The sequence below is a fragment of the Canis lupus genome, chromosome 6 (assembly GCF_003254725.2).
Source record: "Canis lupus dingo isolate Sandy chromosome 6, ASM325472v2, whole genome shotgun sequence".
In the NCBI taxonomy this organism is placed as follows: Eukaryota; Metazoa; Chordata; class Mammalia; order Carnivora; family Canidae; genus Canis; species Canis lupus.
In genome coordinates this window covers 42,608,317-42,622,741 of record NC_064248.1, presented here as the reverse complement: position 1 = coordinate 42,622,741, position 14,425 = coordinate 42,608,317, and the positions used below count along the sequence as shown (strand labels likewise).

Genomic DNA, 14,425 nt, shown 5'->3' with positions numbered 1-14,425 from the left:
TTAACACTTGTTTACTAATCATAGCAAAATAAAAAATCTTCCCTGAGGAGTGCCTGGGTGGCTCAGTTGGTTAAGTGTCTGCCTTTAGCTCAGGGCATGATCCCAGGATCCTGGAATCAAGCCCAATGTGGATGGGGCTCTCTGCTCAGTAGGGAGACTGCTTCTCCCTCTCCTTCAGCCGGCTCCTCCCCCTGCCTGTGCTCTTTCTCTAATAAATAAATAAAATCTTAAAAAAAAAAAAAAACTTCCCTGATTAGTGAAAATATAAATATGCAAGAGGTCTTCAATTGCTATAACCGCCAGAGTTGCCAAGACTTTCTTGCTGCAATCATCCCAAAATGTTACAAAACATCTTGCGCTCTCAAAGTCTGTGAATTAAAAATATTATTTGCTGGGCAGCCCCGGTGGCACAGCAGTTTAGCGCCGCCTGCAGCCCAGGGCGTGATCGTGGAAACCCTGGATCGAGTCCCATGTCAGGCTCTCTGCGTGGTGCCTGCTTCTCTCTCTGCCTGTGTCTCTGCCTTTCTCTCTCTCTGTGTCTCTATGAATAAATACATAAAGTCTTTAAAAAATATATTATTTGCTGAAAGGTATCAATGGCCAAAAAAAAAAAAAAAAAAAACCAGGGAGAAGATAAAACCTTAAGATCTCTTATGACAACTTATAAAAAAATAGAATTGTCTTGGTGGTAGTAAGAAAGCAAAAATAAGAATAGGAGAACTGAGGGACACCTGGCTGGCTCAGCAGTTGAGCCTCTGCCTTTGGCTCAGGGAGTGATCCCAGGGTTCCAGGATTGAGTACCGAATTGGGCTTCCTACATGGAGCCTGCTTCTCCTCTGCCTGTGTCTCTGCCTCTCTCTCTCTATCTCTCATGAATAAATAAATAAATCTTAAAAAAAAAAATAGGAGAACCCTCTCTTTAAAATAAATAAATCTAGGCAGCCCGGGGGGGCTCAGCGGTTTAGCGCCGCCTTCAGCCCAGGGCCTGATTCTGGAGACCTGGGATCAAGTCCCATGTTGGGCTCCCTGCATGAAGCCTGCTTCTCCCTCTGCTTGTGTCTCTGCCTCTCTCTCAGTGTGTCTCTCATGAATAAATAAATAAAATCTTTTAAAAAAAATTAATAAAATAAATCTTTAAAAGAAAAGATAAAAAATAAAAATAAGAGAACAAAGGCTACTAAGAAATTTAGAAGTAGTAGAAAAGAATATAAAGGCAGAAAAGACAGATTAGAAAAAGATTTGGTATGTAATGGGCTCCAATAACTTGTTTGCAAGGTTCCAGAGAGAAGTTCAACTTTCTAGGTTTCCATTCATTAATAGGATGTTAATATTTCCAGGTTTTACAAATTAAAGTACTTACATTTGATTTCCAGAAGGTGATTCCTCAAGAAAAGGTATGTGATTTGTTGATCCAGGATTAGAAGGGGTGCTTGTGTGAATATTTGAAGCATCATGTGTTATTCTCTGACTAGAGTCTTGGGGTGGTGTAACAAAATTCGTTAGAGAATTATTATTAGATCCATTGTTTTTGCTCCCATTACATTGTTGGTTGAGTGCTGATACCTCATTACCAAGGCTATCCATTCCAATATTTAATTCACCAAGCTTTTGAATGGACCTGTAAAATGAAACAATGCAATTACATTAAAATGAAAACTTAATCACATTCTTAACACATAGAAAAGGGGTGCCTGGGTGGCTCAGTTGGTTAAGCATCTGCCTCTGGCTCAGGTCATGATCCTGGTCCTGGGATTGACCCCACCTCTCTTTGGGCTCCCTGTCAGTGGGGAGCCTGCTTCTGCTTCTTCCTCTGCTCTTCCCCTCCCCTCAGTTCGTGCTCGCGCTCTCTCTCTCTCTCATGTACTATCTCAAATAAATAAATAAAATCTTTAAAAATATATATAGAAGATTTCAAATTTGAAAAGGTAAATTAATGCACATATAGTACATAAATGGTAAATTCAGTACTAAAAATTACCATCATTGGCTTAAGATATAACCATGATACTGAAAAAAAATTTCAAATTTTCCTACAGTATGTCACTGTAGGATATAGGCATAAAAGCACCTTTTACCATAAAAACATTTTTAAAAACATATTTCTTCTCCATTATAACTTTGGTTTAATTTTCAATTTAAAACTTAATTTCCCAAAATAGTCAACAAAAATATCACCACTACTAAAACTTCTCACCAAGACAAAACATGCCATTTTCGTTTTATTTCTCTAGTAATATCATATCAACTAAGAAATGTATGATTAGAGCAGGCCATGATGGGACAAAGTCAAGTGGCATCCTATTACGCATTCATTCATTCTACGAAGACTATGATCTAGGCACTAAGGAGATAAAACAGGAAGCAAAACAAGTTAGCCTCAAGGTCTTTCCCTCATCACAAGTCTTCTGTATCAGGATAGACTGACTTCTTTTGTTGGACTCAGAGCTCCACGCAGCACAAAAGGGAAGCTGACAAGCTCTGTTAAAACTTAGACCCAGAACTGGCCCAGTACACTTTCTACAACCTAGATTCAACATGAGAGAGGAGTACAGTGGTATAATTACCAAGAAGTGTTGTGGTTTATTGTAGTTTCTAGTTTTCCTACATTAAACATTAGAAGGTACGTGTGTGTGTATGTGCGCGTGCGCACGTGCATGTATACTCAGGGCTTAGGAAAGACTTTAAAAGAGCAGTTCAATATTACTAAAAAGAAATGGAAGCCATTATTAAATATTTATGTTAAAATTTTAAACTAAGCTGCATTTCCCAAAATTGTGTTCTATGAATCCTGTGAAATGCTCCCGATAAAGAATGAGTCAGAGGTCAAGTCAATTTGGAAAATGCTAAGTATAAAGAGTCTAAAAGCTGACATCATTTTGATTCTCTAAAAGTGGGGAGGATGGAGCAGAATATGCTTATACTAAGTGCCAAATCAGTGGTGATGATTACTAGAATTGACAGAAACAAAATACCAAGAAGTATAAATAATACAGTACTGTTAACAAAAATTCTATCATACTTTAGTTGATTTTTTTCAATAAGATTATGTAATATGACTTTTCTTCTTTCTATGACTCTTAGAAAAAGATACAAAATTTAAATCTCAAAACATTCTAGCTTAATTGCTAGAATGATTTGAAAAAATAAAACATTAGAGGGAGAAAGGATATTTTATTTTGTAGATTCTTTTTCTATCCAATTTGTCCATGGCATTAGGTACTTTAAAGTCCTGATACTTGCTCAGATATATGAAACCAAAGGCCTAGGAAAAAAGGACTGAATAAAATCATTTTATTAAAGGGCTAGAAAACAATAGATGAGAGTTAAGATAACAGGGAGAATTTATATGAAACTAATTTACAAAAGCTAAATAACACGAAGTAACTTGATTTCTATTTATAATTGTCTTTAAAGGAAAGATAAACCATCTTGAACAGCTTAACTTTTTTTTCTGTGGAGGTACTTCCCTTACCACTATTAGGATCACAGAACCTTGCCACTTTATCTTCTGATTTAATGCTAGCTATCTGAAAAATAAGATGGTGAGGAAAACCAACTGCAATCATGACCTAATGGATATGAAGAAGATATCCAAAAACCAGAAATGACAGTTCATCAAAATAGGATAATTTTGATAAGCTACTGACTTATCAGAGGTGGTAAGCAAATGATCCTCAAATGCAAGGTTTGGAAGCCTACTCAGATTATTTAGATTACCACTATAAACATTCCTTGTGTGAAGGCTTGAAGACTGAATCAATTTTAGGCTTGATGACTTGCACAACCCTCAGAGTATCAAGTAGATTACTTCCAATGTTATTGAACCAAGTAAAGAACTGACAGTCACTACTGCATTGCCTAATCATAATCACAATAATAACCTACATTTATGGTACATTTCCTATATGCTAGGAATTATTCTAAGTAATTTTTATATATTAACTCATTTAATCTTCCAACAACCTTTGCTCATTTAAATATACATATTCTAGTTTATTGATTTTTTTAAAGATTTTATTTATTTATTCATAGAAACACAGAGAGAGAATGAGAGGCAGAGACACAGGCAGAGGAAGAAGCAGGCTCCATGCAGAGAGTGGGACTCCATCCAGGGTCCCCAGGATCACGCCCTGGGCTGCAGGCGGCGCTAAACCGCTGCGCCACCAGGGCTGCCCTCTAGTTTATTGATTTTTAAAAAGACACACTACTATCTATACATTCACACACCTCCTATAATTATGAACAATGTAAATGCATATTGTCCTGGCAGAAATTATGAATAATTTTAAATGAATAATTTTAATATTGACTTCTGAAAGTTCAAGAACCCCATATAACAATAAAAACGATAGTGAACACTTAATATAGTGCTTACTATATGCCCAGTACTATTCTAAGCACTTTGCATACATTAACTCATTTCACCTTCACCGCTATTCTATGAAGTAGATGAGAAAACAAGCAAAAAGAAACTAAGTAACTAGGACTCCTAGGATCTCAGCTACCCTTGGGGCAGCTGAATCCACCTGGCTGTCCTTCCAGTTATGAGCCGAACCACTTTATTTCTGCTCTCCTTGCTTAGAAGTGAAAAAAGGTTTAAAGAGAAGAACAAAATTAGATAACCCTGAGGATGCTGTGAAAGGAAGATATTTCTCTGTTACTTGAAACACTTAAAACACTTTATTTTTTTTTTAAAAACACTTTAAAATTTCAAGTTATATATAGAAAATAGCAGTCATTGTGTGCTTTCAATAGCTTTGAAATGATTCCTTATGTTTTAAAATGTGTTTGAAAGACATACCTATTAAGGAATTGTTCCGTAAGATTCTGCTGCTGATCAGGACCATCTTCCTGATTCACACCTCCCTCAAGCAGCATTTGTTGGTATATCTGTCGCTGTTGCTCTTTCTGTTCTAAATGCTGTTGATAGCGTAATCTTTGCCTATAATATTCTTGAAACTGTTCTGTTGAATCTCGAAGCTGAAAAATATTAGAAAAAGTAATATGTTTGAGCAGACTATGATTAAATATATGTCTCTACCCAACAGTAACTTCTATAAACACTGGATGAAATATGCAAGTAGCTATATTTAACAATTACAAAACACTTAATGTGTTGTTCTTTGAATAATAACATAGTATCCGTGAGTTTTCAAAGTCAAATAGATCAGTTAATTTGCTTTATTCTATAGCAAGACCAAAATGAATGGTCATCCTGGATTTCTGACTAACCCAAAATATACAAATATAGTGGTCATAAGGTCACGGAATTAGATGTATAGCTCTTGAAAAAATACTGAAAGGCTACATTAATATTTAATAAACACAATATTAACTTTGTCCAACAATTTAAGCTTGTAAATGGTTTACTATGTTACTCTAGAGAGAAACTTTAAAAATTTTCTTCAGGAACACCTGGGTGGCTCAACTGTTGAGTGTCATTCTGCCTTCGGCTCAGGGCGTGATCCTGGAGTCCTGGGATCAAATCCCACATCGGGCTCCCTGCATGGAGCCTGCTTCTCCCTCTGCCTATGTCTCTGCCTCTCTCTGTGTCTCTCATGAATAAATAAAAAAAATCTTTTTTAAAAATTTTCCTCAAATACAACTATAATTCAGGTTTCAAATGGCCTTTCACAAGAAAGTGGGATACATGGGTAGTAAACTTAATCTCAACACTCCTACTTTGTTCTTCTAAAAGAACTATATAGCACCCAAACTTACAGGACATACATATTTTGTAAATTCCAATATTGGCATAGAAAGACTTTCCTGACAAGCTGGAATCCAGTCATATAACACGGATCATGTGAACTGGGGTGCCCCTGGAACAGGTCATTCATGTCTAAAATTGGCCCACACTGATAATAAGCTTAATGAAGCGTCTTATACAGCTAAGTAAAGCTAAAGCTGTCTCCCCTTTTCCAGGAAATAATAGCAATCCTCCTCTATTTCATGACTTAGAGCAATAACTCTGAGACAAAATTATGTGTCCTTTTAAATTTTTTATTGTTGGTAAAATAGAAAATTTCACTTTAATCATTTTTATGAGTACAATTCAGTGGCATTAATTATACTCACAACATTGTGCAATAATCACCACTCTTTCCAAAATTCTTCACCAACCTACAGAGTGCCTGTGTAACCGTTAAGCAGTAACTTACTACTTCTCCCTCCCCTGAGCTCCTGGTAACCTCTGTTCTACCTTCTCCAAAACTTCACCAATTTTAGATATTCGATATAAGTGGAATTATATACTTGTCCTTTTCTGTCTGGCTTATTTCACTCAGCATGATGTTTTCAAAGTTCATCTGTGTTCTAGCATAGGTCAGAATTTCATTCCTTTTTGTGGCTGAACAACATTCCATTTAATGAATATGCATGCCACTTCTGCTTACCCATTAATCTGTGGGTGCACACTGGGGTTATATCTACCTTTTGACCACTGTGAATAATGCTGCTATGAACATGGATGTATAGATGTCCGTGTGAGTCCTTGTTTTCAATGCTTTAGAGTAGAATTGCTGGGATATATGGTAATTGTATATTTAGCTATTTTTAGCTATTTAAGGTACCACCAATCCATAGTGCACTATTTTACATTCAAATCAACAAGGTATGAGGGTTTAGACTTCACTTCCCCACCAACACTTATTATTTTCCACTGTTTTAACTATCCTAGCAGTTGTGAAGCTATATTTCATTGTGGTTTTGATTTGCCTTTCACTAATGACTACTGGTACTAAGCATCTTTTCATGTGCCTATTGGCCATTTGAATATATTCTTTGGAGAAATGTCTATTCAACTCTTTTTTTCTAAGTCAGACTGTCTTTTTGTTCAGTTGTAGTTTTTTATATATTCTAGATATTAAACCCTTATCAGATATATAATTGTCAAATACTTTTCCCATTCTGCTCACCATCTTTTCACTTTCTTGATAAAGTCCTTTGATGCACAAGTTTTTAATTTTGAGAAATTCAATTTACCAATTTTTATGTTTGTTACTCAAGCTTTTGCTATCATATCTAAGAACACATTATAAAATCCAAGATCATGAAGATTTGCCCTTATGTTTTCTTCTAAGAGTTTTATACTGAGTTCCTATAATATAGTAGTTGATCTGTTTTTAGTTAATTTTTGTACATTATGTGAGGTAGAGATCCAACTTCATTCTTTTCCATGTGGAAATCCAATTGATCCATCATCATCTGTTGAAAAAACTATTCTTTCTCCATTGAATAGACCTGGCACCTTATGCCAAAAGTCAATTAGCCACAGATATATGGGACTACCTCTGGTCTCTCAAATGTAGTCCACTGGGCTATACTTCTAGTCTTATGAGAGTACTGAACAGGTCTGATTACTATAGCTTGTATAGCTACTGTAGCTTTGTAGCTTTGAAATCATGAACTATGTAAGAGTACTCCAACTTCGTTTTTTTTTTCAAAATTGTTTTGGCTATTCAGGACATATTACATTTCTATGTGAATTTGAGTACTGGCTTTTCCATTGCTGCAAAAAAAGGCTGTGAAATTTTTATAGGAATTACATGGAATCTGTAGATCATACTAGTTAGTACTGACATCTTAACAATATTAAGTCTCCCTATCTGTGACCACAGGGTATCTTCCCATTTCTTTTGATCTTAAAACTTGCTTCAGCAATGTTTTACAGATTTCAATGTACAAATTTTTCACCTTGTTGGTTTAATTTATTCCCAAGTATTTTATCTTCTTATAAGCTATTATAAGTGGAATTGTTTTACTTTTTAAAAGATTTTATTTATTTATTTATTTATTTATTTATTTATTTATTTATTTGAGAGAGAGAGAGAGAGAGAGAGAGAGAGGGAGGGAGAGAGACTGTCCGCTGAGAAGGGATCCTGACTTGGGGCTTGATCCCAGGACCCTGGGATCATGACCCAAGCTGAAAGCAGACACTTAACCGACTGAGCCACCTAGGCACCCCTGGAATTGTTTTATTAATTTCCTGTTCAAATTGTTCATTGCTGGCAGTGGAGAAACACAACCAACTTTTATGTATTATTCTTGCACCCTGCAACTTTTCTGAACTTGTTTGTAAGCTCTAGTAGCTTTCTTATGTATTCTTTGGGATTTTCTATAAATAGGAGCATGTCATCTGTAAATAAAGATAGCTTTACTCTTCCTTTCCAATCTGGATTTCAATCTTTTATAATTTATTGAGATTTTTTCTGGGTCCTAACATATGCTCTATCCTGAAGAATGTTGCATATGCACTTGAGAAGAATGTGTATTTTCCTATTGTTGGAGTGTTCTTTTTTTCTTGTTAGTATCACTTTATTTATATATTTGTATTCACATATTGTTAGTATTTCACATATTCCCAACACAAAGTTACCAGCACTTGAAATACTAACACCCACCTAAGGTGTCTAAGAAAACAACTTCTAAAAACATTGATACAGAGGCACCTGGATGGCTCAGTCAGTTAAATGTCTACTCCAGTTCAGGCCATGATCTTGGGTCCTGGGATCCAGCCCTGCATCAGGCTCCCTGCTCAGTGGGGAGTCTGCTTGTCCTTCTGCCCCGCCCCCCATTCATGCACACTCTTTCTCTCAAATAAAATCTTTAAAAAATAAAAAAATAAAAAAAACTAATACAGGTACCACTGGGTTAAAAAAAAAGAAAAGGTGCATCTTCCAAAACAACAATATTGTTGGAATGTTCTATAGATGTTTGTTAGGTCTAGTTAGTTTAGAGTAGGTTCAAGTACTCTGTATCCTTATTGATCTTCTGTTTAGATGTTCTACCCATTACTGTAAATGGTACTGAGGTCTCCAACTATTATTTCTCCCTTCAAGTTTGCCAACGTTTGCTTCATAGATTTGGGGGTTCTGTTGTTTGGTGCATATTCATATGTCTTTTTATTTTTTTAATTTTTTTAAAAGATTTTATTTATTTATTCATGAGAGACACCGAGAAATAGGCAGAGACACAGGCAGAGGGAGAGGCAGGCTCCCTGCAGGGAGCCCAGTGTGGGACTCAATCCTGGGTCTCCAGGATCATGCCCTGAGCTGAAGGCAGACGCTTAACCGCTGAGCCACCCAGGTGTCCCCATATGTATTTTTAATAGTAATTTTTGTACCTCATTCTTAATATGTAGTTGAAAACATAAAAAAATGTTTACATTTATTAAATGGGATGCCTGGGTGGCTTAGTGGTTAAGCATCTGCCTGAGCTCAGGGTGTGATTCCAGTGTCCGGGATCAAGTCCCACATCGGGCTCCCCGCAGGGAGCCTGCTTCTCCCTGTGCCTATGTCTCTGCTTCTCTCTGTGTCTCTCATAAATAAATAAATAAAATTTAAAAAATAAAAATAAAAAATAAACTTATTAAGCCTCTTCATCTCTTCTAAGTGGCATACTATATAAGATAAAATTTATACTCTCCTTCATAATACAATTTCTTTTCCAAAACACCAGAGAAAAATAATTTGGAACTCTAAAGACTTGGATAAAAGCATTTTATATTATACATGTCATAATTTCTTGTTCATTAAATCTAAGTAGTAAAATATAGAGGATATATCTTAAAAATACACACTATCCACATTTAATGTGAGTTCAATTACTTGAGTCCTGAAACATACGATTAATGTAAACTGTGGTATTTTTGATTGTTAATAAGTTCACCTGTGCTATAAAATACACAACTAAAAATACCATATCCTTAAGGGAAGAGAGAAAATGACAATTAATAAGAAAGTCTAGATATGCTCTCACTCCCAAATGTCGGAAAATTCCTTTTACTTTCTACCCAAGCAAATGCTATTACTTCTTTCAAAGAGAATAATTCTAAAAGACACTAGGTATATTAAACATTACCTCATTTTTTTCTTGCTTAGCTGGTCCTGGATTCTGTGTTCCATTTGCAGACTCTTTTTCTGAAACTGAACTCTGGCCCAGGATTTCACTGCTTATAGGCCGCTGTGCCTCAACAGGTGTATCACTTCTTCCAAAAAGATACAAAAAACAAATAGGAAGAGGTTGGGGTGAAGGAAAATATATTTTAGAGAAATTTTACTTAACACAATGAATATTTAGTCTAAATGTTTATCAAATATGCAAAAAATAGATTTTTAAATTTTCCTTTCTCCTCTTAAGGGTACTATGTAAGGATTTTTTAAACAAATAGAATATGCTTATCACAGAAGTGCACTGGATTATTAAGTAAGGAGGGTAGAGGCTCCAGTCTAAAACAAGATGTGTGGTCTTGGGAAAATCCTTACATCCTCTGTTGCTCAGCTTCATCTATAAATTGAATTGAATAAAAAGCTCAATGACCTAATGCCTGAATTCTCTTTATGTATCTTAATCTGTGATTTTGTTATCTGAACATTAATTTTTTCCCTCCAATAGATTTCAACAAAATTCTAAGAATTGTTAAGATTTTATTAAAAGACTGTCTTTAGGGGATCCCTGGGTGGCTCAGTGGTTTATCGCCTGCCTTTGGCCTGGGGGATGATCTTGGGGTCCCAGGATCCAGTCCCACATCGGGCTCCCGGCATGGAACCTGCTTCTCCCTCTACCTGTGTCTCTGTCTTCTCTCTCTGTGTCTGTCATGAATAAATAAGTAGAATCTTAAAAAAAAAAAAAAAAAAAAGACTGTCTTTGGTTTATTTGCACTTAACATAAAAGCCAAACATACACCTTTCCAATATATTTTTTTAAGATTTTATTTATTCATGAAACACACACAGAGAGAGAGGCAGAGACACAGGCAGAGGGAGAAGCAGGCTCCATGCAGGGAGCCCGATGTGGGACTCGATCCCAGGTCCCCAGGATCACACCCTGGGCTGCAGGTGGCGCTAAACTGCTGAGCCACCGGGGCTGCCCCCCTTTCCAATATTTTTAATGTATACTACTTAGTAAGCTTAATATATTCTATCAGGTTGTTCCTAATATTTCTTCTTTCCATAGTAACTCGTTCAAAATTTTAAAAAACTAACATCATCCAAAATACCACAGACAAATATGGATTACCTATTGGCACAAGGCACCGTGGGAACATGTACAAAAGTAAAACGATCTTTGCCTTGAAGGAACTGGATTATGAGATGGCTTCTTAATGGCCTCTCCAGGCAGAAGTATGTAAGACATAACAAACTACAGGTCTAGGGTTCAGGAAGCAGAGCTAAATAGTCATCTTCACAAAGGCACCACTGGTTAAGGAGCTTTCTAATTTATAAGTATCTCAACATACATAATCAGACATGTACTCAGAGGAGGAAGTGAAAGATATAGGAAAAACTTTCAGCTACCATTCAGTGCTGTAACCTAATAATGACAAGAGGTCCCATTTTATGTCCACAAGACAGATTTTTTAAGTTATTAACTGTATATAGAATAAAATGACCTTCATAAGGTAACATTCAATTTTGCAAATTATATACCATTTCTACATGCATTATCTCATTTAACTTGCACAGTAACTTGTGAAATAGATTGTGACTCCCATTTCACAGATGAGGAACAAAGGGATTTTCCTAAATAATATAGCCAGTAAATAAAACTAGAATTTGAATCCAGATCTTCAGGCTCCAAATCCAATGCAGACCCATTTCTGAGAATTTTTTTTTTTTTGGCATTCAATTTTGAGATCATTACACTGAATAGCCAAAGTTTATATATTTCAACTCGTTTTTCTTCCTTTTTTGAGTTTATGTTTGAGTGAAAAGCTATCTTTGCAAAACACTACACACTTTCCTATAAACCTTTATGTTTTAATTTTTCTTGTTCACCATAGTAACCCAATCACTATACCTGGATGCAGCATGGTGCTAGCACAGAGTAGACACTCAAATATTTTTAAACAAATATGGACTTCAAACATGAATTACCACAAATAAGAGGTTTCTTCATGTGGCATCTTCAACATAATTGATCTAATTAAACTTCCCAATATTTTAACATTATACCTAAAATATTTTTAAAGACAAAGTTACCTTTTTCCAAAGTAATTTTTATACTTTATCCACAGCACAATAGCTCTCCCATAGCATGTTATTAGCAGCCCTTTTGACATATTGTCATGACCAGGAGTGTGACACTCAGAAGGGGAGAAATTTATATTTACTAAGCACCATTTACATACTTGCCACTCTGCTAAGAGCGTTATCTCACTTCACAAGACAACACCCTATTTTACAGAGGTGGTCATTTAGGCTCAAAGAAATTAAGGAACTGTCTCAAGGTCACACAACTGATAAATGGCAAAGCTATTATTCAAGCCCAAGTCTGACTCCAAAGATCACATTCTATTCATTATTTCACACTGCTTTGTCTCATAATTTTTCCAATTTCACAAGCATGACAATTGTTTTCTGGGATACTGCTACTGCTCAGCTAATTACACATGTATTACTCACTTTTTGATAGGTCACTTTTTACCTCTCTGCTTATCCTGTAATCTAGTAACTTATCTTCCACTTTTTTCCATCATTATCCAGTCATTCCTCAATTTCTACTACTTTCTTTTCATTGGCAACAGCAAATGCAGAGTCATATCTGGCTGGATTTTTATGTTCTCCTTCTTTATAAAGACAATCTCACTGGTGTACAAGTCCAAACATGTCATTCATTATACTGACCAAAAAGTTCTGATCATCTTATGTATTCAGAATATCAGCAGTTCCCCCAGAACTAAAGCTTAACATCCTAAACGCTGAAAATTTTCTTTAGAGATTGGAAAGTCCAAGAAAAGTTTAAGATAGTTTCTACTGGGGATCCCTGGGTGGCGCAGCGGTTTGGCGCCTGCCTTTGGCCCGGGGCGTGATCCTGGAGACCCGGGATCGAATCCCACGTCGGGCTCCCGGTGCATGGAGCCTGCTTCTCCCTCTGCCTGTGTCTCTGCCTCTCTCTCTCTCTGTGACTATCATGAATAAATAAAATCTTTAAAAAAAAAAAAAAAGAAAAAAAAAAAGAAAAAAAAAAAAAAAAAAAAAAAAAAAAGATAGTTTCTACTGATGCTCAAGACTCTCTATTCCTTTGGGATTTAGATAACAGGATGCTCCTATATTGTTATATTCATCCATCTTCATGACTAGATATTATCTCTATCTTTCAAGTAGAGCAAAATAAGATGCCTTAAGAAGTCACCCTAGGCTTTAGATGAGATCAGGAGCGTTCAGGGTGGTATGGCCGTAGACACCCTAGGCTTTAGGAAGTCTCCTCACTTAACATCCTAAAATCCTCCTTTCTCTTTAAGGAATATTAAAGAAGATATCACAATCCCCTCCTCTATAAACCTATAGCAACTTAATAGAAAATGATTCCAAAAAAAAAAGAAAATGATTCCATATGTATTTATCTTGGATTTCTTATGTCTTAACTAAAGATTTCTTCTGACTTTAATTGGAAAAAGAAATTCCAAGTCCAGTGCTCCCTTCTCCTCAATAAAGAATACCTCTAACTATCTTATATGAATAAGGTTTAGTTTTTGTGTTCTTTCAATAAATTTTTGCAGTCAATAGTAATACTTCAGAGTATCAATCTGAGTGTAGGAAACCAACTATATGTCCCAATGGTGAGGCAGGGAAGTTTCTAACTCTTGAAATAAAGAACTGCTAATCAGGAAATTATTCTTTCATGCCAGGTTTATTTTTATTTTTATTTTTTATTTATTTATGATAGGCACACAGTGAGAGAGAGAGAGAAGCAGAGACATAGGCAGAGGGAGAAGCAGGCTCCATGCACCGGGAGCCCAACGTGGGATTCGATCCCGGGTCTCCAGGATTGCGCCCTGGGCCAAAGGCAGGCACTAAACCGTGGCGCCACCCAGGGATCCCTCATGCCAGGTTTAAAAGAAAAACTGAGTGGTGGCTTTAACACTTATTTCTTTCATGTTTTAATAGTTACTAGAAAAAATAAGTGGGAAATATCAGAAAGGGAGACAGAACATGAAAGACTCCTAACTCTGGGAAACGAACTAGGGGTGGTGGAAGGGGAGGTGGGTGGGGTGGGGGTGACTAGGTGGCGGGCACTTGACGGGATGAGCACTGGGTGTTATTCTGTATGTTGACAAACTGAACACCAATAAAAAATAAATTTATTTAAAAAAAAAAAAAAAAGAGTTACTAGAAAAAACATGGGGCAGCCTGGATGGCTCAGCGGTTTGGCGCCGCCTTCAGCCCGGGATGTGATCCTGGAGACCCAGGATCGAGACCCACGTCGGGCTCCCTGTGTGGAGCCTGCTTCTCCCTCTGCCTGTGTTTCTGCCTCTCTGTATCTCTCATGAATAAATAAATGGAATCTTTAAAAAAAAAAAAAAAAAGAGTTACTAGAAAAAACAGAAGTGAAAATAACCAGATATTTTTATGTACATTCAATACTATTTACTATTCAGTACTTTTCACGTGTTCAGTATTGTTTATAGAAAAAAAAAGTGGAC

At 36.2% G+C, this 14,425-nt stretch overlaps 1 protein-coding gene across 13 annotated transcripts in view; it reads right to left on the bottom strand.

The window, feature by feature from the left end:
• Window positions 1–14,425, bottom strand: part of LOC112640728 (transcription initiation factor TFIID subunit 13) — a 92,653-nt gene that overhangs the window by 22,848 nt on the left and 55,380 nt on the right. For 11 of the 13 annotated variants that reach the window (XM_049111006.1, XM_049111008.1, XM_049111013.1 and 8 more), the window contains 3 exons: window positions 9,862–9,988; window positions 4,802–4,980; window positions 1,361–1,618 (listed from right to left, as the gene is read on the bottom strand). In XM_049111006.1, the coding sequence (XP_048966963.1) occupies window positions 1,361–1,618; window positions 4,802–4,980; window positions 9,862–9,988 (564 nt within the window). The remainder of the gene's footprint in view (window positions 1–1,360; window positions 1,619–4,801; window positions 4,981–9,861; window positions 9,989–14,425) is intronic. The other 2 variants (XM_049111007.1, XM_049111009.1) reach the window with 1 other exon arrangement.